This window comes from Desmodus rotundus, chromosome 1, assembly GCF_022682495.2.
Source record: "Desmodus rotundus isolate HL8 chromosome 1, HLdesRot8A.1, whole genome shotgun sequence".
NCBI classification, from domain to species: Eukaryota; Metazoa; Chordata; class Mammalia; order Chiroptera; family Phyllostomidae; genus Desmodus; species Desmodus rotundus.
The window spans coordinates 47,487,608-47,513,169 of record NC_071387.1 but is presented as its reverse complement, the minus strand read 5'-3'; the positions used below and the strand labels follow the sequence as shown (position 1 = coordinate 47,513,169).

Here is a 25,562-nt window from a genome sequence, read left to right as displayed (position 1 = left end):
CCATTTTCAAAATATTGACCGGACCCAGCCACTGGGAAAGATACAGACAATGGTGCTAGTGGGAGCAGAGCCCCATTCTCAAAACCGGGGGCCAGGCTGGAGGTGCAGTCCCTGTAGCTGGGGCTGCCTGAACGTTCCAACCAGGAGGAAGCGCTGCTACATTTGGCTGCTCATCAAATTAATGCTCCTCTTACCTGGAGGGTCTCTGTCCTGCCTGGTGAGTTAAACCTCCCCTGCCCTGTCAGGCACAGGCGGTGTAGCCTCCTCCGCAGAGCCTTCCTGGCCCTGAGACACAGTGTTGCCACTCCTCGGAACGTCCCGACTCTCATTTTCCACATTCTACTCCTCAGACAATTGGTGATAATTACAAGACAGTATATAATTACATTTCATCACAGCTAGATTTGAAACTCCACATGGTAGGGACTTTGCCACTTTATTTACCTTGACACACCACCGGCACATAGTAGGTACTCAAAAACTTTGTTTTGAATAAAGAATTGTATGTATATATATTCTGCATTTTCCTTCCCACTGTCATTTGAAATGAAAATATTTGTATGCTCCAGGACTATTGCACATTCTTTTTGGCATGAGCTGCAACCCAAGTTACTTCATGGGGGGTGGGGTAGGGTTGAGCCCCTTTCTCCCATCCCTCAGCTCTCTCAAGGCCAATGCAATGAAAGATCTTAACAATATGCTTGAAAATGGATTGTGAAAGAATGCCTTTAGTGTGCAGACAAGTTCCTCATGTCTCTCGCACCCAGGCAAATTGCTACCTGTACGCTTTTCTTCCTCAGAAATTCGAGAGCTGCCACTGCCTTTTCATATCTTTTAATATAGGGGTCTAATACTCTGATGCATATAAGGCTTTCCAGATAATGCTGATGAGTGAAGGGGACAGCATGGAAGAGACAGGGAGTGGTGGGGACCATGGTGTATCAGAGAGCACACGCTCCTCATAAAAAGGCAGCCAAGATACCATGATTGAGGTGGTTATCGTCATGTGGGAATGTGGTCTTGCGTTACTAGATCTTCAGATTTTTCAAGACAAGACAGAAATATGGAATTAGATGGGAAATGTATCCATTTTTAAATCTTTCACATTAAAAAAAAAATCCCATGCTACCCACCAACATCTCTTCTCTGCTGGTGAGGTGTGACCCATAGGCCACCAGTTTGCAACCTCTGTTTGCTGGGCCCTGAGCAATTACCCCTGTGCACCCCAACAGTTCTTGGCACGAGGATGGTAGAGATGAAATGGCGGCAAATAAATGCACGAGGAAGTCCAAGTCACATTTTGAACTACTGAAGTTTCTCTTTTTTTTATTGCAAAACGTGTGTTACAGAAATTTCAGAAAGTTTTTCCTGTGGTATCTGCCAACTTCTGCTTGGAATTATATATCTAAACAAACAAGCTGAAAGTGCATTGTGAATCCAGTAACAGACCTTAAAAAAAGAGCAATTCCTCTAAGAATTGATATATATTTATAATGTCGATAGATATGCAAACTGCTGCTTATCCATACATAAAGAAGGAAAGATGTATATATATTTAACAAACCCAATTTCAAAATTGTTTTATTTATAGGAATTCATTTAAAAATGATATTTTAATAATTTCCCCATTACAAACTATGGTTAGAACATTTACAAATGGGAGTCTAAGTTCTATGTTATGAAAGAGCAATGAGTACAGTTACTGTGTGTGCTGTTTTGAACAGCAGCAGCAGAGATATAAACTCAGGTCCATGCTGCAGTGACAGGAAGCAGATCAGCCTGACACGATGCTACGGTACTCTTCTTCTTCCTCTGAATCTCCCTCACAAAGATCCTGCGTTTGGGTTCAGAATGACTTGGCATATACCATTCAGGAGAACTGTATGCCCCTGAATAGGGAGGGTTCCTTTTCCCCACCTCAGTTCTCAGTGTGTTTTGTATATACACTCACTGAATTGGAACCAAGACTATGATTCTGGTTGGCTCTAAATCAGAGGTCCCACGCTACTGCCTTGGGGACTGAATGCTGCTGGCAGGTACATTTGTTTGGCTAACATGGTGTTTACAAATGTGAGTGTGAATGTCTTTGTAGTGGGACATGTGTTCTCTCATGCCCTACAAATCCCACTTCTTCCTGTTGTCCCTCACCAGTCTGATCGACACACTTGTGTTCTGCATCCAGCCCCTCCACCTATTGGACTCTGTGCCCACAGCCTAGATGCAGATGGCTGGTTCTGATGACATGTGGGAAGCGGCAGTGGAGGTGTGAAGGACCCTTTTGGGATTCAGACAGGCAAAGAATTGGTTGCTGCTGATGCAAACACCAGCCTAGTGGGTTTTGTGGGGTAGAGCTGGGGGAGGAGGCTAAGTTAGTGGGAAGATTAGGGCTGGAACATAGTCTGAATGTTTGGCTCTTTTTACTAAGTAGCCACTACTTCAGTTTACTGTGCCAGAGTCCATGGGGTATTGAGGTAATGGGACCCAGGGTCTTTTTGGTCTGGCCAAAAACGCATCTTGTACTGGGCTAAGAGAAAAGGAGAAAGTCAAGGGGGTGAAGGAGATTGCACTCCAGGCACGAGGCTGAACTTGCACTATGTCCCACAGCTCTCAGCAGCCTGCCTCTGCCAGAGCAAGGCCTGGGTCAGGTTTGGTGATGACACTTCAGAAGGCCTATGGATATGTCCCTTTCCAAACATGGTGCAAATAGGCGGTGGTCCAAAGGTGAGGTAGGGAAGGGGGAAGTTCACCTCACTCTTATTGCCATATAGATTACTCGGCCAATGAAATCCTTAGACAACATGTATGATAGAAATTGTCGTGTCTTGATTTCATTTGCAGTGATCAGTGCAAGGGATTCATCAGGTAAAAGTTAACACAACTACCTTCTCAAATAATTTTTTTTAAAAAGTAAAAGAAATAAAAAAATCTTGTTTTCCTTATATCAGAACCAATCCCTCTTTTGGTTGACTCTAATCTGAGAGAGAGCGAGAGAGAGACTGAGATGTAAAAAGAAGAGAAAACTTGGGCCAGTGTAGGTGAAGAGAAAAGTTTTCTCTACTCCTTTGAGGAACGGTCCTTTATAAGACTGTGCAGATTGGCGCCTCTCTTTTCCAGTTGTTGAATGGCTTCTAATAATGAAATCGTGATTTCTTTTAAGGGCGAGCTGTTCAGAGACACCCAGTGCTCAAGCAGACTCCGTCACCCATCTCTCACCTGCCCCCAGGGTAGGCTCACCACCAGAAAAAAGCTACCAGGTAGGAGGGAAGTCATATGTTATGTCACTGGACTGCTCATTCATAATGAGCTGTGGACTCTGCACAGTCATCAATGGACTTCTCACTCTCATCTCTGGTCTAGCAATTTGTACCCAGTGGCCCTAAAGAATCAGAAATATGTCTTTTGTATGTCACAGATGCACCAATGCCCAGACCTTGGTAAACCCAAGTGCTGTTGCCTGGCCATCTCCAGGTCCCACAGCTATACACCTTGTTGTTAATACTTTATTTCATATCATTTGTTCAGAGCTTAAAAAAAAGATTAAAAAAACCCTTGGTTATTTTTGTTTGTTTGTTTTTAATTTTTAAAACTTGAACATAATCCCCAAACAGTGTAAGAAGCCCAAGAATTGGAGTGTATCCCTAACTGGTTTGTTTCAATGTCACAGCAGGCAAGAGTAAAATGTTAAGTGCCTTTAAAAAGTCAAAAGAAATGCATAAAGCAGTGCATGCATTATGTTGCCACAAAATTAAGACTGTATTTGGAGCAGGGTTACTTCATTTAGGTCACATTGCTATTGTTCAAGAAGACTGAGTTATAATGCAATATCTAGAACAAGTATATTACCACTTACACATTAGCATCACTTTATCTAGAAACAGAGTAGTGTTACTAAAGGAGCATATTTATAAAATACTGTACACTGCTTCCATACTGGGTCAGCAGGTGTAAACAAACAGCTAATTAAACTGGAGTTTAAAATATTATTTTAAGTTCATTTGTCAGTCGTTTGCATAACATGCCAGTTCGTCTTTCACAAAATCACAATTGCCTGTCACGACTCGCAGGGCTGGTTAGAAGCTGTACATCAGCTTATGCACATATTTGACCATGGTCTACAGGAAAGTGGAAAACATGAAGCAGGTCCGGGACAAAAGGGCCCAATTCACGAGGGTGCTGAATAACATGGAGTTGGGGACATAATTCATCCTTGCAACATGTGCTTCTTTATTGAATGTTACAGATTTGTAAATGATTATAAAGCTGTCCTGTAACGTTCATTAATCCAACCACATGCTACAACTATGCTGGGTTAAACACAGGTTACATATCTGTTTACATGTATTTTATTATACAGCATTGCCCAACACATTGAATGGAATAGCCTACAGATAGAGCATGATGGATGACTGGATAATATTTATTATCATTAAGGAAGTCAAACAGCCCAAACATTCAGGAAGATTAGACTGTACAGCCTCAGAGAGTAGAATAAATGTACTATCCAGTTATCTACCATAATGTTATCTATAGAAACGATCTTTTAGTATACATTTGAAACATTCAGAAGAAAACACATTTTGTGTTTTTGCAAGTACATTCCCCCCATTTGATTATTCTTATATATATATTTTCAGGAGGGAACTTTCAAAGTGCTGAATAATATGTTAGACCTAGAAGCCTAGACTTAAAAAAAAATCCAGTTCCGTAAAGTGCTGCATTCTGACCGCTAATACACTGTCTGGCTTGGAGAAACGCACAAACTAGCCACGACGATTATCCCCAAGCTTTCCAGCTCCTCACTCAAATCCATTAAGGAGGGTATTTCTCACTACAAATATTAGGTATGTTGGTTTATCAGGAAATTTCCACGGTCATTTTCACAAAACATCCTTAATTTTTTTCAAAAGGACCAAGCGATTTAGAACGAATCATTACATATAGTAGTATATAAAAATTGGCACCTTTAGAAGCAGATGATTAAACCAAAGCTATCACTTCCTTGAGTTCTCTATGACTTTATTTATGTTCCCCAATAACTTGCTGCTCATGAGCTGCTTAATTCACAGAGACAGGTAATTAACGTCCCCTCGATCAGGGACGTGGTGGAATAAATGAGCTGCACACAAGCTGACTGTACAAGGCCACAGAATCGATGCCGCATCAGTGGGCAGAGGATCCAGAAACAGAAAGAAATGGATTGAAACATAACACACGTATGCGCACAGGGAAGAAATGGCTCACGAAAGCTACGCAGTTTGTGTTTAACGTCATTTAAATTTAGCTTATACATTTCACATACATCACAAAAGATGTAAGAACTTTATTTTCATGCACAACAACAACAAAAAAACCAGGTAGTCACAAGGTCAGGACTGTTAAGTACTTTGTTTCCCGGGTCCTATTCTGTCCTCCTCTCCAGAAATCGCAATGAATGGAAATGCCCAAACTCCTAATTTCTTTCCCCCACTTTCAATCTGGTCCAGAATAAGGCCCGGGAGGTGCTGTGATGTCCTGCTCTGTGGTCAAAGAGTAATGGTTTCGCCTCCTTCTTGGAGTCCTCTACAGACCCTCTCAGAGAGCCTTCCTGCTTTGTGAGTGTGCTCCACACTTGAAGTCATCAATACGTTAGGATGTAAGCACATCGGACTGGCAAAATCTAATCTAGAACAAAAATTACAAAATCTTGGTTCTGACTCTGGTGTTGAGACTTGGCCTTCCTGAGAATCACAGAGAATTGGTCTCAAAATGTAAAGTGCCTATTATTACAACTGTATTGATTATGAACAAACATGGTCCCTCTTCCTCATAATCAATCGGTATGGAACCAGGGGTACAGGAACGTTGTAAGGTTATATTGCAACTTTCCATGTGTTTACTTTTTTTCCCCTTGGGGAGAAGACCCAGAGCTTTCATCAGATCCTAAAAGAGATTCAGGACTCTAGGAAGTTTAAGGGTAACTGACTTATTCTCACACCAAATGCATGTTTGCTTGTTTCCGAATCACCTAGATACTAAGGAACAAAAAAGAAATCCCTTAATTCTTTACATGTGGCCTCATCACTACTTCTACACCCTTCTACACCCAAAAAGCTTATTCAGAGGTTATTTTTTTTTTAATTTAAAGGCTAGAGGGTTTGTCCATGTATTTACTTGATGCCACATAATAAGAAAATTTGGAGTTCCCAGTGACAACTAAAGAAAAGAACCAGTTTTTGTTTTGGGCCAGGAACATTAAGTCATTTTCCTTTAAGGTTTTATTCTTTTTCTTTTTTTTTTATGTCAGTGATCCAAATAGAAATCAAAAGAATTGAGGATCAAAATTTCTTTATTCCATTTCAAATCCAGATTCTGATCTAGAAGCATGTATACCTGATTCTAGAATCCATACTACTATCTGGTTTAGAATGATGTCTATTCTGATTGTACTTGGTGTAAGCACTTTGTGCAGGAGAAATGAGAGGTCATAATAGTGACTGTTTTTGGACAAAAATAAAGAGTGGGGGCAGTGCGTAGGTGCCAATTTGTTTGGACAACTCTAGTTTGGTACATGAAAAAGTTAAGGGTATGGGGATTTTAAAAATCATAAGTTCAAGATCTGTTGAAATACAATGAATTCTTTCAATGAAATTCTTTGGATATTAAAAATTGTGGTTGTACCTCAAGGTGATAGAAAAGTCCAGGCCTCTTAAGAAAGCTCTGTATGCCTGTTTATATACTATATATAACATGTCTCTTTGTGTAAATGCATATATATGTATATAAGCAGCATACACTATAGAACTCTTCACATGGTTTATTTTCTTTCTACTTTAGTCTACTATATCTTTTTAATAGCTCTGTGTACAGGAAAAATACTCATGGCGTGCCTGCAAGCGAGGGCTTTGGGTTGACACCCAACTCCCAGGCAATGCTAAGGTTATTTATGGTTTTGAAACTTCCTTAAAAAGTACTTTGGAACATTTCCGTAAAAAAGATACCAGCCCTTGAAAAACTCCAATTAAATTTATGCTGAGCTCAGATTAAATGGCAAAACTCTAGGTATGAAAATATCCACCAGATATCCACATATAAAATGGTCCTGCGGTGAGTGGTGTGAAAAATCGGCAGTTACGTCTTGGAGATGTTCAGAAGACATGGTGAGTCATGCACATGAGGAAGGTCACACAGCAGCGTCACACATGACATGACTGGTGAGATATCCCATATGGCCATTTTAGGGGAGTTCTGCCCGCTCGCTTTTTTTTAGTTCACGATTACACACTCAGTGAGCGAATTCATTGATGACAGGTGAGATACAAAATAAATTAAAAATATAAAATTATTTAGTTACATTCATCCTGAGCTTGCTCAACTATACTTGGATGCCCACTGTATATAATAGGCCATGTGACATTTGTTTGTAACATCAATTCATTCATTTCACTTGCAATATACAAAAAGGCATTTCTTTTCCCTTATTTTTTCAAAAAAGATTAACAGTTGTGGCACCAGAAGTGAATATATGAGACAGGTGAACTATGACTGTTACCTTGTTCTTTCTTTATAATGATCAATTACAGAAGTGTTGGCATGAGAAGGATGTGGGACGTTAGGTAGAACTGCTTGCTGCCGGCTTATACTGAATAAAAAGGATGCTCTTCATCAGTCACCAGTGATGGAGCCAATGTGAAAAGAAAACAGAATTGAAGTTTAGAATATCTCATTTGTATGCTGGCTACTTTATTTTATTTAATTTTGCAAGTTAGCCCTGCTTCCTAAAACTCGTGATAATGGTCAGAAATCGAAAGACTCCTCCTGGCGTGGAGAATGCATGAAGCCCCTTCCTTCCCAGAGCTCAATGCTTTCTGAAGTGACTAGTGACACATTCATCTCAACCCTTCTCCCTCTCTTTTCCCTCCCTACCCATCATGTGTGAGCATGACTTATATCCCCTGTGTTTGGCACTGGGCCAGGTCAAATGCTTTCTTGATCTGTGGCCCAGAAGTCAACTTTGAGTGAACCCCTCCCAAGGCATTGCTTTCTTTGCTCAGCTAAAAATAAAGCAGGTATGCTTCAAGGAATGGGAACAGGTGGAGTTTGGGGAGAATTTTAGGGCTGGATTCTGAGCCTCCTGCAATGCTTTTAGGAAGGTTTAGTTGTGCTTGCTTTCAAAGCTGTGGAAAGCCGAGGTTCTGGACAGTCTCCTCATGGACAGGCTGTCCCCTCGGCCCTCTGGCTTGGAGGACTTACTCCTCTGGAAGGGATTTCGCAGGCTTGCTGTGTTCCGCTGCCTGTCGAGTTTGTCACTGATGGAAAAGCTCTTCCTGGTGTGTGCATATGGCGCGCTTGGCTCCTCTGCCGAGTAGCTGTTGGCGCGCTCTATCTTGGGAACCGTGATGTTGTTGGAAAGGGTTCTGTCTGAGTTATCGCCCTCCTGGGAGGGTATCGCGAGGGCAGCTCTCCGGCCTTTGGCCTCATTCTCCTCAGTGTCAGAGCTGGGGTGACTCAGTTCTGCTTCTCGCTCAGGATGGCAGCAAGATGCGTCCTCCACTTTGCCCCCAAGGCCTCCAGGGAAGGTGGCTCTGTCAGCAATTGCTTGAGGGGCACTGACACACCTTGTGTCAATACAGTCTGTAATACTTGTGTATTCTGCTGTTTTCACAGGCACCCCAAAGTTGGCATAGTAGCTCCTCGAAGGAGAAAACATAAAGCTATGAGATTTCACGATGGGGGCCTCTTCTAGGAGAAAGGGTGTGGTGCCTAGGTAGCGGCTACTTTTGGAACGCTCGATGGTGTGGTACATCGGAGGGTCAGTGTCCCATGGGTTTTGGCACTCTGGAAGGTGGGTGTAATCTGAAGAGAAAGATCTAGTGTCCATGGAGGTGATGTCCTCGAAATCAATGCTCCGGCTTGGAGGTCTGTCCGTGGGTGCGAGAGTTGCGTAGGCACTACTCGAAGGAGCTGTGGAAGGTACTTGAGCCAAAAAGCTTGGTTCACCCAGCCCAAGGATGTTCATGGAATTGTCCAGAGGCTCTATATCACAGTGGAGCTCATCCATGGCAGAGACATAGATGTCTATACATGACGATGGTCTTCTGGAATCAGGAACAATGGCCAAGGTGTTGGCAGGGGCTGCAGGAGCTTTGGATTCCTTTGCTATAGAGTGGGAACTAGTAGCCCGGTGTAGGCTCAGGGACCTTTCTTTAAAAAGACTTTCCAACTTTTCTATACCACCTTTGTCTTTCATATTGACTGAATAGAAAGAATGGCTTCGCATACGGGGCACTAGGGTTGGAGAAGTTGGGGACATGGTCTCCTCACCTGCAGGGTCTATACTCTCTTGGAGCTTGAAGGTGTTCCCCTCCTGGCTGTTGAAGCTGCTCTGGCGGACGATGTAGGCTGCATCTGTGCAGTCCGAGGAGGTCCGAGAGCGGATTTTGTTGGACTCAGCCCGCTCCAGACCTGTCAGACGCTCCAGGGCAGTGGCCATGCGCCCAATGAGGTCCTCGAGCTGCGCCAGCCTGATATCCACGGTCTGGAGTGAAGCCTTCATGCAGTGCTCTCTCTCGTTGACTTCCTCCAATCGCATGGACATGTTCTCCACCCTGTGTGAAGAAGAGAGAATGAGTGTCACCGGGGGCCAGGCTGCTCCGCTGGAGGTTTAGAGGGCTTGGACAGCGAGGTTAAAACTGTGCCTGGACCTCAGTCATCAATGTCCTACCAGAGGGAAACTGAGAGGTTGCCGTTTTTGAGGAGGAGGTAGGGAGGAGAGAAGGGCAGTGATGTTTTCGCCAAGAATGACAGCATCCAAATCTTTTTGAGCTGGAAGAGGCTTCAGAAATGATCTAATCCAGTGATTTTTAATGGCTAATCCCCTTTTACTTCAATGAACTTTAACGCACAATCTTGATAAATAAACACCAAAGTTGAATAGTTCTTGTTGAAGTGGAGTCCCACCCTTTCACCACTCCCATGGCTTAGCTGTGGCTTGGGACAGTGTTCAATGACCTAAATAAGTATTAGGGTTGTTGGCTTATCAGAGTCACCAACAAAATGAGAATGCTGCATTTTGATGACTTTACCCAGATTTTTTCAAAAGAATTTTAGAATGTAGCTATTCTTATTGTAATTTATATGGACTGGGATTATTCTATTTTGTATTTATATAATAAAATTTTTGTTGTTATTCAAAATAATCTTTTTAAAGAATTTAGTGCCTCCAAAGGAATTAATATAGTCCTGTTACTGAGGCACCTGGAGTTGATTTAATCTCATTCAATCCTGTCAGTAATAAAAGAAAAACAACCATCAAGAAATTTGACCAAGATATCACAGGACTCCATTCCAGGAAGACAAACAACCCAGTTAAAAAATGGGCAAAGGACTTGAACAGACACTTCTCCAAGGAAGACATACAGAGGGCCCAGAGACATATGAAAAGATGCTCAGCATCACTAGCCATCAGATAGATGCAAATTAAAACCACAATGAGGTACCATCTCACACCAGTCAGAGTGGCCAACATAAACAAATCAACAGACAAATGTTGGAGAGGATGTTGGTGGGAATGCAGACTGGTACGGCCACTGTGGAAAACAGTATGGAATTTCCTCAGAAAACTAAAAATGGAACTGCCTTTTGACCCAGCAATTCTGCTTCTGGGATTATACCCTAAGAGTCCTGAAACACCAATCCAAAAGAACCTATGCACCCCAATGTTCATAGCAGCACAATTTATAATAGCCAAATACTGGAGGCAACCTAAGTGACCATCAACAAATGAGTGGATCAAAAAACTATGGTACATTTACACAATGGAATTCTATGCAGCAGAGAGAAAGAAGGAGCTTATACCCTTTGTGACAGCATGGATGGAACTGGAGAACATTATGCTAAGTGAAATAAGCCAGGTGGTGAGGGACAAATACCATATGATCTCACCTTTAACTGGAACATAGTAGTCAACAGAAGAAAAAAGCAAAAAAATATAACCAGAGAGTTTGAAGTTAAGAACAATCTAACAATAGCCAGAGGGGAGGGGGGAAGGGATAGTGGGGAGAAGGGTTTTCAGGAGCTACTATAAAAGACACATGGACAAAACCAAGGGGGAGGTTGGAAGCAGGGGAGGGAGGGAGGTTTGGCTGGAGTAGGGTAGAGGGGTGGGGAGAAAATGCAGACAACTGGAACTGAACAGCAATAAAATAATTTAAAAATTGAAAAAAAAAGTTCACAATTAAAAAAAAGAAATTTGACCAAGATTACATAAAGTAATTTGTGGTAAACTCACAGGGTGTCCAACCCATGGCCTGGGGGCCACATGCGGCACAGGCTGGCTGTGAATGAGGCCCAACACAACATCGTAAATTCGCTTAAAATATTATAAGACTTTTGTGATTACGTGCCACAATGTATTTAATATGTGGCCCAAGGCAACTCTTCCTCTTCCAGTGTGGCCCAGAGATGTCAAAAAGTTGGACACCCCTGCGTGTCTATCGATAAGTAAATTACCCTACTCCTTGGTCTCTCTGGGTTGCTGACCACAGATGCCTTACATTACAGTTACTTTGAGGTGTCTTGGCTCTCCCTGTTAGAAATTCTTAAGGGCATGATCTGTCTCATATTCCTGTTACCATTTCCATATTGCCAGCCCAGCCCAATACCTACCAGGTGTCAATACAGAGTCAATCACTGTTAGGAACTTGATGTCAATGATCTAATAAATTACCTGGCCATTTATTTACAAAGACAGACACCACATGTTTAAAATAAAATTGTGCCCTATTTTTTGCTTGCTTAAATTAACTTGGAAAAGACAAACCAAAGCCAAGTCATGGTTTGAGCTCAAATGTTCACTTTTAAAAGCCCCAAGGCAAATCTTTGGGAGAACCTGAATGAGACCCACTCTTCACTTTTCTAGAGAGGATGAAGACACTTTCCCAATACTTCCAATACGTACTGTGGATCCCTTGACTGCTGACCTAACTTGAAAGGAACAAGCCTCTGGTGCAGAATAGGCTGTATAAAGAATGGTGGGAATTCGAACTGGGTACCCCAGGTGTGGCACTGTCGGTGGTGGTGTGTTAACAATGGTAACACCTCTGCTAGGGAGGAACACGTGTCAATGCCCGAAGGAGGTATGAGGCGGTGGTTTCCCTCTCTGAGAGACCTGCAGGCTTTCTTTTCTTTTCTTTTTTTAACTGCTCTCCTGCTGGTCAGGATGGGGTTGTGTGATTCCTTTGCCTTGGGGCACATTTCTGTTTCTCTCCCTAAAGCCACCCTCCAACCCTCCCCCCCCCCCAACCAAACTCACTCCATTGACTGCTCTTTCAGCCCTCAGCTTCTCTTCACCAGGCCTAAGGTTTGGGAGACGTTTTTTCTTTGCTCTTTTCTGCTGCCCCCATAACCAGCTCAGCACTGCCCCAGGGTCCAGGCACACTCAGCCACCATAGCCAGGTATATTCTCAAAAGACTTGTACATTGAGCAACTCTGCATCTGGCAAACCCAATGCTATTCACCCAGCTAACACAGCTATTTAGGAAGGAAAATACAACTTTTCCCTCTTTTACTTTGTTTCGTGGAATAAACATAGCCCGAGAAACAAATTACTTAAAATAATAAGTCTGTGTGTCTTATAGACTTATATTTTACTTTTCCATCATCTAGCCTATGGAGTTTGATTTTGCAAGTCCTGCAATTTCATTTTTTGCAATGCAATAAGCTTTGGGTAAGTGGGTAAAATACTTCTTCGTTAAAGTCAGGAGGAGGGCAGAGCATGCATTTCTGTAGAATGAGACTTGTCGTTTCGGATACTCTAGGTACTGGGTCCCCCTAGCTTTTAAGTGTTGGCAGAGTAACAAAAGGCAGGATAGTTTTCTCCCTCCTTCTCCTTTCCTGCAGCTGGTGAATACAAGGTGTATACAAGAGATAAAGATGCTCTTTTAGGATAAATGCCTGTGATTATCGGTCTGAGCACTGTGAGGGGACCCTGCTCCCCACATTTCACCTCCCTTCATCCCCAGGACCCTGCACTGCAGAGAAACTAGCAAGTGAGAGAGAGCTAAGACAGCTACAGGAGGCAACGAAAGAGTCAGAATCTGGTTGCAGGCCATACACGGGACACAGTGACTAAGGAGTCCTAGTTGATGGGAGGAAGACAGGAGGTGTAAGGAAGAAGAGGCTCCTTTGGGAAAACAAGATGTACCCAATGGGAGCTGCAAGAGAGAAGGAGTGTGGCCTTAGGGAACAAGGAACTAGGAGAGAAGCCTGCTAAAACAGGGTCAAGAAACTATTCCTCACCAAATCTTAACTCTCCTATGGACTCTAAGGGGCTTTGGAATTAAAGATGTGAAAAAAAAGGAAAAAAAAAAAAAAGACGGTTTCATCTATTTTCTTCCAGAATTCTGGTTGTGTCTGACAACATAATGGTTTAATCATTTAGGTCATGGATGCAACAGATAGGGGTTTAATGTATGAGTTATAAAAGAAGAAACATTCCCAGAATCAAATTCATATATGTTTGTTTCATAACTAAAGTGTGTCCCTTAATTAAAAAAAAATTCTTGCCCTGGCTGGTGTAGCTCAGTGGATTGAGCAGGGGCCTGTGAACCAAGGGGTCACGGGTTCGCTTCCTGGTCAGGGCACATGCCTGGGTTGCAGGCCGGGTTCCCAGGTGGGGTCGTGTGGGGGGCAGCCACACATGTTTCTCTCCTTCTCTTTCTCCTTCCATTCCCCTCTCTCATAAAATAAATAAATAAAATCTTTAAAAAAATGTTCTTGAAAAGGTAAATGTACATGGGCATACATCATAGATATAAATAGGTGAGGAACAAACCAGGAGTTTTGGGACATGATTGTGAGTTGTTAGGAGCTGACTCTGGTCAAACTACTTGGAGATAAAATGGAGATAGGAATGGTACAAATTTATGGATCAATAAAAAGCCCCAAGGGGACAGATACTAGAAGTGACTAAGTAACCAAAGCAGAGGGACTATGGAACAAAAGATGTCGAATGGGAGGAACTCCTTATTCTTCTTTCCTCTTTCACGTCTCCAGACCTCCTGCAGCTCATTTCAGGGTAACTCAGGAGGCAATCTCAATAGGGACACAGCAGGGGCCCGGGAAGAGGTGAGGGGCTCCTGCTCCTGGGAGCCCAGAAGACTGACGGCCAGGAGGAGCCCTTGAGTAGGTTGGTGAAAAGCCCAACTAAAAAGATGACTAGAGTCTCTAGCCAATGCGATGAGGAAAAGAACGTTCAAAAGAAGATTCTAGTGACAGAAAACTTCAGCTTCAATAGGTAATGTCTTAACTTAAGGATTGGTATCTTCCAGAAATTCATTTTCTTTTCTGATAACCTCAAAATGTGGTTAAGAGAAATATGGTTAAAGGAAAAAGGATTGGCGGGCCATGTCTGTTCTAAATTTCACATATTCCCTGGAGTGCTGGCAGGAGTGGGGGTGTAGGATGAAAGGCAGAAGCAATTCTGTAGCACACGACCCCAATCAGGGGGGTTCTCATGGGGAGGAAAGGGTTTAAAATAAATAAAGCCAGTGATGCAGAACAGCTAGAACTAATTCTTGCTTATTCATAGACTGATACCTAATTTATGAATTTTTTAAGTCTCTTAAGGTCATTTATCCTTCCCTTTGAGCCAATTACCCTTCTCTTTAACTCTGAGAAGAAAAAGGGAGAAAAGCTTAAATTCAACTCAATAAATGGAGATACCAAAAACCAGCACTGGGAAAAAATCTGGCAGGACGTGGGTGAAGCTCATCTTTTTTTGGTTTACACTGTTTTTTATTTTTTTGTTATTTATGAATTCCATACACTCTAAGTTATTCCTGTCTCTATTTGTTTTGAAAAAGTATACATTGAATGTATTATTAATAGTCATGTGTCTATTACTTTTTTGGATCTAGGTGAAGTGAAAAAAGGATATAAAGCTCTTTGGCTCGGGAAAGATAATTTTAGATTAAAAGATGACACTAGGAATAATGTATACCTCAGTTTGCTTAAATTGTTGCTGCCAAGAAGAAAAGTCAAACTGTAACTTCGGACAAGTGGAGCCTGACAGGTGGGGTGATGGTGAGGACGGTCTTGAAGCCTTAAATGAGGGGTCTGAGAATTAAATGCCTATGGGTGGGACAGATCAAGCAAACAGGCGAAGCAGGCGACACATAAGAGAATAGAGGCAGGGATTCTGGGGTAGCAGAGAATGCCCAGCCCAAAGGCATTGGGAATGAATTGTAATAATTCACTGCGAGTCCAATACAACTGCTCTCTGTGGGCAGGCGCTGTCTGAAATTCATCAGTTTGCAAATGCTGCTTTAAATGAGTGGAAGGAACCAGTAAACAACTTCCAGCTGTGGTCAGAAAATGTGGGTAGCTCTTAATAACCAAAGGGAAATTGAAAGAAATGCCAGGAGGCTGTAGATAGGAAAATGTTTTCCTGATATCCAACATTCCTGGGTTCTAGGAATTATAGGAGTTTGATATACATTCTAGGCAGCATTAAAGAATGGCTTAGTCGTAGGTAATTAAGCAGGTGGTATCTTCTGAGTACTTAAAAAAATAGGGTTCATTAATAGGAGACTGCATGGGATCAATATTAATCTTGTCTCTTTTTTGATAATGTGAGCTAATAGAGTGACGTAGATACGCAGTATCTTTGGTAAAGTGCATTGTTGTCTTAGCGGGGAGGTGGGCTCCCTGGGCTGGCTCGAGCAGCATAGACACCAGACTCGCTGATTAGATAACAAGAAATGATAGAACAATGGACCAATGTCAACATGAAAAGCGTTTTTTTTGGAGTCAAGAAATATCTTCGTTCTGTTTTGGTTCACCTAATCTGTTCTGATGAACATTTTGGTATGCTTATTAAGCAAATAAAGATATAGAATGAATAGAATGAAAAAATTAATATACTGGATGATGAAATCAGGATCCTGAGTCCTTGAGGTTCTGGAATAATGAATAAAAATGGAAAAAAATTAAAATTCATACCAATGAATGTTAAGTCTCGATTTTAGGTTAATAGCAATTATCTCACAAGAACATGTTTGAGGATATTTGAATCAGCTATGTGAAAAGGCCCTCATTTTAATTAATTGTAGGCTTACTCTGAACCAAAGACATGACCTGGCTATAATAATCATAATGCAAAATAAAACATGTAGATCAAATAATAATAATAACCACCATTCATTGAAATCATACTATCTCATATGTTACCTCAATAACATTTAATACTCTATGGTTAGGTGTTAGTACTCCATTGTACAGATGGGAACATAGGTTCAAAGGAATTAAGTAACTTGCTCAAGGTCACACAGCTAGTTACTAGAAATTAATATTAAAATCTTTCCATTGTACTTTCTTTCTTTTAGAACATGGAAAGAACTACTTGTCCTATTGTACTCTATGAGTATTAGCCCAGCACATAGTAGTAAGGAAAAAAAAATAGTAAAGGAATGAATAAAGGAATTAAATCTAGGCTGTAACTACAATCCAGAATTAAGTTCCATTTAGGTACCACATTACAGGGTGATGTTGACAATTTAAAGTGGATAGTGAGAGGACTTCCAGTCAAGATGGCGGTGTAGGCAGATATGGCTCAGCTCTTTGCACAACCACGTCAAAATTACAACTAAAATATAGAACAACTATCACTCAGAACTGTCAGAAATAGAGTTGAATGGAAGTCTGACAACTACAGAATTATAGAAACCACATCCATCCAGACTGGTAGGATGGGCACAGATGTGGAACAGGCTGGTCCCTCATCCACATGTGGTACATAAAAATTCAGGAGGGATATCTCAGGAGTGAGGAGTCCAAGTCCCACACCAGACCTCCCAGCCCAGGATTCCAGTGCCAGGAAGACAAGTCCCTCTAACTTCTGGCTGCAAAAACCAGCAGGGATTGAGCTGGTGGAAAAAATTGCTGAACCCCCAAGCAGTTCCTCTTAAAGAATCCACACATGGACTCACCTACTCAGACTCACTCTCTGGGCTCTGGTGCCAGGGTGGTGGCTTGAGGGTCACCAGTGGCATGCAGGGGGAGGATGAGGTGTTTGGCATCAAGATAAGCAGAGGCCATTGTCCCTTTTCTGGGCCAATGAGCTAATGCTGTATCTGAGACTTCATCAACCTGGCTAACACTGTTTGATTCCCTTAGGAGATCACCAGAGACTCCGCCCCACCCAACTTGCAGGCTCACCCAAGCTGCTTTTCCGTGTGAATGACTGGTCTTCGCTCATGCTTCACAACTTCCTAAATTCTCTCAAACAAGCAATAGCTGGACTCAGTAAGCCCCAGGCCCAGCACTAGCAACAGCCAGCCTAGGTTCACAGCTTCGTTTTGCCTGGAGACCTCCAAGCCCAGAACAAGTAGCAACCATCTCACGTTGCTTTATAGCTTAGGCAGGGTGGCCCCAGGGAAAACACAGGTGGGGGCTGACCTTGGCCTATACTACCTGGGAAATTCCAGAGCCAGCACACCCAGTGGACAGCTACAGACTACATTGGAGTACCACCACCCTGCCCCTGCACAGCTGATCCTCTATGGAGGATGGAGGTTGGTGTTAAGTGGTCACAGCCAGTCCTTGCAGCTGACTGGCCTGGGTAAATCCCTCCCATTGACCTGTCAACAGCAACCAAGGCTCAACTCTAAGAGGAGGGCGTACTTAGCCCATGCGAAGGGTGCACCTTGAATACCTAGCGTGGGTGATAGGGGAGGCTGTGCCACTGGACCCCCCAAAAAGTGGAGGGTATTATTAACTCAATTATATTCTGGAATTGTATTTCTTTAGATGCAACAGGGTCATTGCTACATAAAAGTGGGAAAGATAAGGATTTTTCAGAACTGATTCCTTCGAGGTGTTAACAATCTTCCAAATATTGTATTGAGTTATTTACATATAATTTTGGTGAAAAATTATGATATAATAATGATGCATTCAAATGGATAATTATGGAAGTATCTTTGTGTTTCTGAAAAGATTCATGCAAATGCATTCAGTATAAATAAAGTATACATTAAAGTCACTGGTAGGGGGAGGAAGGTAGGGCTCACTACACGAAGAAGCCCTTTTTCCAAGTCTTTTAGTAGAGCAAAGAGCCAGCTCTTAATATTTCTGACTTCAAATTTCTGTATTGGGGCTATCTAACATGAAGGGAGAATTATATAATATTCTGTATACTATATTGGTGTGCACAGTTAACTTACATAAATTAAATCTGTACCTACCTAAATGTGTATGTGTGTATCTACCTACCTATCATCTGTCTATCTAATATAAATGGGACGGGTGATTTCACCTGCCACTCTACTCAGAAAAGACATGATGTCCTAGAAGAGGTGGGAGATGGGTAGTATGAATCCACTCTTCCCTTAGTTAATCTCTGTTCCCTTGTGCACCTCATTGTGTTTCTGATGTGCTATGAGCAGTTATAGTGTTTAGAAACATTATTTTTTGCTCCATTTACAAGTGTAAAACAAACCCAAACCACAACTACCACCAACAAAAACAAAACCCCTAACACAGACTGAAGCACCAGAAGCAGCATAAGGCCTTAGCTTAGGTTCACTTCCCTGGCCCCTGGGCTTGGCTGTGAGGTTGTCCTGGTCCTCCTGCGCCCCATTACTCCAGAAGGTCAGCTAATACTTAGGACACACAGGGAGTGGGACTGCACTCCATCCTGGATTTCTGGGAATTGCTCAACTTAGTCACCTTCCTGGAGGGTGGGGACTCTGAATCCACCCAGAGAGGACCAAATCTTGGGGTAGGAATCTCCTGGAAGTGTTTTCAGCTGTGGGGTGAAAGGCTCAGGTGGAGGTACTGTAGTTCCTTTTGGTTTCCACCCAAAAGGAATTGGTGAGATGCTGGCCACAGACTCACCTGCCCCGGTGTCTGCACCTCTCATCTCATTCCCCAGGGAGGCCAAGGCTTCTTTGTGTCTCCACACTTGCTCTTCCCACCTTTCTTTCCTCCCAAGTCTATGGCTTTCTAAATTCAAAAAGCTTTTCGAAGGCCTCTGGACATAAGCTTTGGAAATACGTCTGAGCAATGGGCAATGTGTCTGCATGGCACAATTTTCGGGGAACCACATGGTTATATTTCCATTAATAAATAGCTTTTACAAGGCCCCAGAATAAGAGGATCTTCATATTTGTAGCTCTTTTCTTAGTTTGCCAGAAAATTGCTTCGCATCGTATCATCTTGAAATGTTCTATTTTGCAATGACAGATGTGTATAAAATCTATTCATGGCTTTAAACTTTATTAATATTGGCTGAGTACCTGTGGATACAGTCACTGAATGGCATGTGCATATACACCTACATATGTAGGCTGTATTCCTTGAAGAAGTAAAGGGCTAGGGACAGAAAAATGCCATCTGTATAATTTTTACAAAGTCACTGGAAAATGTGTGATGTGGGTAAGCAGACAAAATGTCACTTTTTGAAAATTAGAGATGATTGATTCAAATCTTAGAAGCCTGAATTATATCAACTAAAGTCATCAATATATTATGCCTTTCCCACTACCTATAAGCTGCTTCTGACCTCTTTATATTGCAAATGTTTAAAATGTAAAGAAACATCAAAAGCTTTGTAACCCTCTGGGTGTCCTTTAGAACAGTGGCTCCCAAAGGCTGGGTTTTCTAATGTGCCAACCTGGGATGAAGTTTTTATTAGTCTACAGCAAAATGAGGAAAGGAAGAAAATGTACGTTCATTTGCCTAAAGCTAGACTTAATTAAATTAAAACGATTCTCTTCTCTTTACTTTGATATTTTTCTTACAGCCCTACTAGTCCACAAAACCATTTGGTCAATGAGATCTAAAAATATACGATTACTGGGTAGAAAAATCTGATGTTATTTCTTTGCTTTTATTTTGTTGTAGAAGAAGAAAAAAGAAAAATAATTCCAGAAAAAAAATACATGGGAAACCTCAACCATTATTCTTTTTTTAAAAAAAAGATTTTACTTATTTATTTTTTAGAGAAGGGAAGGGAGGGAGAAAGAGAGGGAGAGAAACGTCAATGTGTGGTTGTCTCTAGTGCACCCCCTACTGGGGACCTGGCCCGCAACCCAGGTATGTGCCCTGACTGGGAATCAAACAGGCGACCCTTTGATTCACAGGCTGGCACTCAACCACTGAGCCACACCAGCCAGGGCTCAACCATTATTCTAACTAATTCACAAGTTTCATGCTGTTGTTTATTCAGAAGGTACCCATGTAAGCCAGGCACTAGGACTAGCTATACCTTTGAAGAAGACACTCAATGATTTACATAACACACAAACCTGCTGGAGAGGCTTGAATTGGGTTGGGTTTCCCTTGGTTTGTGTCTGGGTCAGAACTTTCCAATTTCTGGTCTGAGCCAGCAACTCCTGCCCTGTTCTGAGCACAGCAATCCCTAGCGTCCAGGAAGGCGGCTGCTACTGCCTCTGGAGAAGCCTAGGATCTGTACATCTGGGATTTTGATCTGTGAGCCCTTCAGACAATATTCTGTTCTCTCATAAGCTTAACGATTTCTTAGATAGTAAAAATAAACACAAGAGGTCTCTCTCTCTCTCTCTCTTTCGGCTGTGCAAACGAAAGCAACTGATAAAGCACTCCATGGCCTAAAACATCCAGGAGACGCGACCAGGGAACACACCTTTCTGAAGTCACCCGTATCCTCTCATCATTGGATGAGTTGAAGCGATCATCCTTTTCCCTGAAATATTCCTCTATACACTGCTCTTCAAAATCATGTACTTTCTTGAGCTCATCATCAGTTATGAACAGCTCTGTGGAAAAGAAATGAGATGTGAGGCAGAGAAGTAAGTGATGGCCTCTGGTCTGTGGGCCTAGTGACACTCCTAACCTCGACCAAGGTTAGGAGAAGGGGCCTGGATGCTCTGCTAAGTCTCTAAATCCAAATCCAGTCAGGTGACTGTGTCACTGTCCCCTTTCTGTGAGTTAGATGCACTATGGGCCTCTGAAGTTCACCTGGACACATCTGGTTTACGGCAGGAACTGGTTACAATTATTCAGGTTGTAAGGCCAAAAACGTAGCTAAATTCAAGGAAAGGGAAGCGAATGGAGGTTTCTCAAAAGCTAAGTTTCCAGGCTGAGGAGTATGGCAGACAGACATTGTTCACTGGCCTTACTAAAAGCTCTTTTGCAACCTCATTCCCCCCGCTCCCCGTTCCTATTACTGAGGCTGATAAACCAAATACACACATTCCCAGCCTCCCTGAAAGGTAGCAGCAATGATGAGACCTAGTTCAGCTCAAGAAACAAAAGGAGTCTGGGGTGGGAAGAGGTCATGTATTGGGATGAATATTGCTTTTCTGATAAACTATGATGATGTGGTTGCTTCTTTCTACATTTTTTTACCTTTCTTTTCTCTTTTTGCCTTAAATATAAATGTGATGACTGAAAGTGCAGCAGCTGTTTTGCTACCACGAGACAAGACAGCGCATTAAAGGAATAGCTGAGCCTAAAAATAGGACTCTGGGTCTTTGACTTCAGTGAGACACTGTTGGCTCTGGGTTATCAGTCTAGTCACTTTTTTGCTTTGTGAGAAAAATAAAACCTTATTTATTTGTGCTGTTGTTAGTCTGTTTTTCTGTTAATAGCAGGGAAACTAATTCATAACTGATATGGGCATAGAAAATGGCCCAGTAAATCCAAACCTTTTGGCTCCCCGTCCCACCAGCTTTCCATTTGTCTAAATTTATGTTTCAGTTGGATGTAGTGAACTTTGGAATTCCCAGCCCCTTCCAACCCTCCAATTTTAAAGTTTAGAAAGAACTCAGCATTGCTGTGTCAGGGAAGTTGTTAAAAGCTTCAGACTTAGAGAAGCAGTTGATTAAATGGCTTTGGTTTTAAACTTTAGACCCACTAGTCATCACCTGGAGGTAATTCCTGGGCCTTTGCTCTAGGAGCCCCTTCAGTAGATTTAGTGTAGGCGGTCTACTTGAGAAACCATCGTAGCTTGCTTGTAGGGGGCTGGATGCCCCACGGTCCTTAACTGTGAGTGGTACCCAAGGGACATTTAGCAATCTGCAGGAGCTATTGGTTTTTAATGTGTGGAGGTGTGTGGAGGCCGGATGTGCCAAATCCCCTGCAATGTGTGGGACAATCCTATACAATGAAGTATTGTTCTGCCCCAATGCTAATAGAACCTCCTTTTAGAAACACTGGACTAGAAGGTGGATGGTGGAGGGTCTTCTGTTTTGCCCTTTGAATAATGGAAAGCAGGGCTGGTGTCCTCATGAAGTCAGACAAGCACGACCCTTGAGGCTTGGAGAACAGTCAAGACCTAAAAAATGATCGGTCCAGAGATGATAATGGAAAATCAAACTTGGTCACCTGCAATTCAATTCAACTCACATAATGATACTTTAATTATATATAATGCAAACTTGGGAGCATATAAATATAGTTGATATACTTTGTAGTGGGACCTCTGGAAAGTAAGAAACTTAGAACCCATGAAGGTTCTAAAACAGCCATGCTGGAGCCTGGCTTTAGCTCACTAAGAAAAATGCAAGCCTAAGAATGCCTGATTCCAGCCTCTACTGTCTGCTTTCTGGCACTGTTTCTCAGGCAAGTATGCCCCCTGCTCCCCTCCAAGTCATCAGAGTTGTCAGCAGTCTGCAGAAAGCAGGAGGAACCAGGTGGCCGCAGGGCCTCCACGACTGTGTACAGGAAGAAGTAGGGCTCTCTGATCTGTGGCTGCTGGGGGCTGTCACTCCGAGCTTACTCAGGCCGTAGTCCCTTTCATCGGGGTCACTCTCATGTTTCCTCCATCGGCAACACAGGTGCTGGAATATCATGGTCATGTGGCTGAAGATGATCAGAGGTGGGGGCAGAACTGGCCTTTCATGGAAAGTCATGATGAGCTGATACCTCTGAAACTTCCACACTTGGTTGGATATTGATTTTACCTCAAAAAATGTATTGCTGAAACAGAGACCAGAGAGAATCAAGTGAGAAACTCCACTGCTTTCTGAAGCACCACACCCCTCCAGCACCTTCCCTTCATCCCCGGTGCTCTGAGGAAGGACCCGCTTACTTAAAGACAGCGATGAGGAGGTTGACCAGCAGGATGTTCGCTACTAAAAGGTAGCAGGCCATAATGGCTGGCACGATCCAGGCTCCTGTCTTGCAGGGAGGCAGCTGAATTATTTTACCATCCTCTCGGGTCTCATTCTGTCCACAGGGAGCTGCAGAAAGCAACACAGGCAAAAAATGAGAAATTGTGACTATTCGATTAAAGAAAAGTCTGACTGAATGAGGGTTTTTTTTAGATGGAAGAAAAATACAGCCATCTCAAAACAAACAGAAACAAAGAATTAAAAAAAAAAGCCAAAATGGAAAATGAAAGCTTCATGAATGTCCCAACGGGTTGCTGCTACCCCAGGGGGGACCTGGTTCCTCCTGTTCCCAAGTTGTCATCCAATTTGAAAGAGGGGATAGAGCCCTAGCTTGCTCATGCTGTCTCTTGGCCCCCTAACTTTCACCGAGGGGCCCTTGGTGTCCTTAGGAAGCCTGGGGAGGGCATTCCCAGGGAGCAGTTGGGGGAAGCAGTCTGACTGCCCCATCGAGTTCCTTTCAAGTGTGCCGTGGAGGCCGGAAGTCACAGCAGTAGGAGCAGCAGCATGGAGGGGCTATTGATTGGGAATTAATACAGGGCAGCTGTTAATTGCTGCAAGAAACACCAGGGCTCTGAGTTGACATATTTGTTGTCTCAGTGAGGAAGGAACAAAACAGCGCAGCACCTTGGGAAGTATTTAGAGGGCTTGTCTCTCCGTGCTCCTGACAATGGCATTTCACGGGGCTGGGGTGTGGGGGGAGCAGGCAATGAGGGATGATGGGCCAGGACCCCCTAGCCTTTCTTCCAGCAACATTTCCATTCCAAAAACGTGCTTTTCAGGGCACAGGGAACAAAACCCAATTGCACTGAAAAAAAAAGGGCGAATGGAAAATGAAAGGTCTGGAGGTGGGGGGTGAGGAGGAAGGTGATGTGTGGGACTGGGTGAGGGTGAGTAATGTGCTAATGAGGCCTGCTTTGAGTTTCCAGGTAATGTCAAGGGAAAAAGGAATCCTTGACAAAACTCCTCGGGGCTGCACAGACAGCATGGCTGAGGGAGTGACACGGTAGCCTTGGATGCCCAGAGACAGGCGAGGTTGCCCACCTGCCCTGGCTGTCCGTGTCCTTATTTGGCTTTGGAACAGGGTCCTTTTGCAGCTATCTGTGAGAAAGGGCGTGGGGCCTGAAGAGGTCTCAGCAGATGAAGATCTGCTAGGAAAGTTTGCAAAGCTGACCCAGAATCTCCTTGGCCAGAGTACCTGGCAAGGGGAGTCCATTCACTTCTCAAGAGTTAGTGTTGCTAAGCTGAGCACTTTTCTGCAGTTGCTACCCTTGGCTGCATAGGGGATCACCTCGGGAGCTTTAAAAAAAATGCCAATGCCTAGCTCCACCCCAGACAATTCAATCGGAATCTCTGAGGGTGGCCTGGGCGTCAGGGTGTCACCGTTTCTTTCGGAGCTTCCCAGGGAATTTTCAGCTGCCACGAAGGTAAGTTCACTGAGCTAAAATCAGGCTGGAAAAGTTATGTGATTTCTGACATGCCCTCAAGCCCAAAATACATCAATCATCTCAGGCTATGAGAGTTTTCATAATATCAGGACACTAAGACCCTGTTTTTACAACCAGAGAAAGATGGCCACAGCGCTGCCTCTGGATCTGCCTGTAAGAGGATTGAGTCTTGGAATCAGATGTTTTCAAAGAGCTGGCATCTTATTCATACATTGGTAGTTGTGGCACTGACCACCCACGACAGCTGTCCCTTGGAAGGGAAACCTGGTGATGGAGGCCCCCACTGGCTCCAGGATGAAGTCCAAACTCTGAGGGTGGCTGGCCCAGTGCCATTTCTTGCGACTTCTCACATCTCCCTATGAGCTCAAACTGGACCAAGTTCCTTGTAGTTCCTAGAAATGTCATGCTGTGTCTTACTGCCTGACTCTTGAGCTTTGCTTCTTTTGCTTCCAAAAGCCCCCTCTGGCGCCTTGCTACCACGCCCGTGCTTCAGCTGGGTGAATGCTGTCCAGTTTGCAGTGCTCACTTCGCTCTCTAAGGCCCACCACAGCTCATTTTCTGCGCCTAGGTCTGGGACAGGTGTTGACAAAGGTTTTCCGCTGGACCAAACCCTGCTCAGGCTCTCCTGAGCTCTTTTCTAAGTAGGTCTCAGCTTTTGGACTTCTGTGTTTGTCTCTGCATTGTCCAATTTTAGCAAAAATCCTGCTAAGTCAGTTTAGCCAGAATCCTCAATATCTTATCACTGTTGATGTCAAATCAGGTTTCATACTCTCCACCACCCCGCAGATGACATCTGGTCACCCTGGCCGGCCTTCAGCAAGAATCCTGTTAGGTCATTTTAGCGAGAATCTCCCATATTATCCTTGATGTTTCCTCTAAGCGATTTTCTATCCACTGATCCCCACTCTGCCCCTGACTGTAAGTTCCCAGTTTTCCTTGTTGTGTTCAGAGTTCAGACCAGTCTCTCTCCCTCATTATGAAGCC

At 43.2% G+C, this 25,562-nt stretch overlaps 1 protein-coding gene across 15 annotated transcripts in view; it reads right to left on the bottom strand.

Moving 5' to 3' along the window:
• Nucleotides 1–1,309: 1,309 nt before the first annotated feature.
• The window catches only part of TRPM3 (transient receptor potential cation channel subfamily M member 3), a 495,102-nt gene continuing 470,849 nt past the window's right edge, over nt 1,310–25,562 (bottom strand). For 12 of the 15 annotated variants that reach the window (XM_053923764.2, XM_053923757.2, XM_053923761.2 and 9 more), the window contains 4 exons: nt 23,052–23,202; nt 22,740–22,939; nt 20,643–20,775; nt 1,310–9,584 (listed from right to left, as the gene is read on the bottom strand). In XM_053923764.2, the coding sequence (XP_053779739.1) occupies nt 8,132–9,584; nt 20,643–20,775; nt 22,740–22,939; nt 23,052–23,202 (1,937 nt within the window). In that variant the 3' untranslated portion in view covers nt 1,310–8,131. The remainder of the gene's footprint in view (nt 9,585–20,642; nt 20,776–22,739; nt 22,940–23,051; nt 23,203–25,562) is intronic. The other 3 variants (XM_053923808.2, XM_053923805.2, XM_053923806.2) reach the window with 1 other exon arrangement.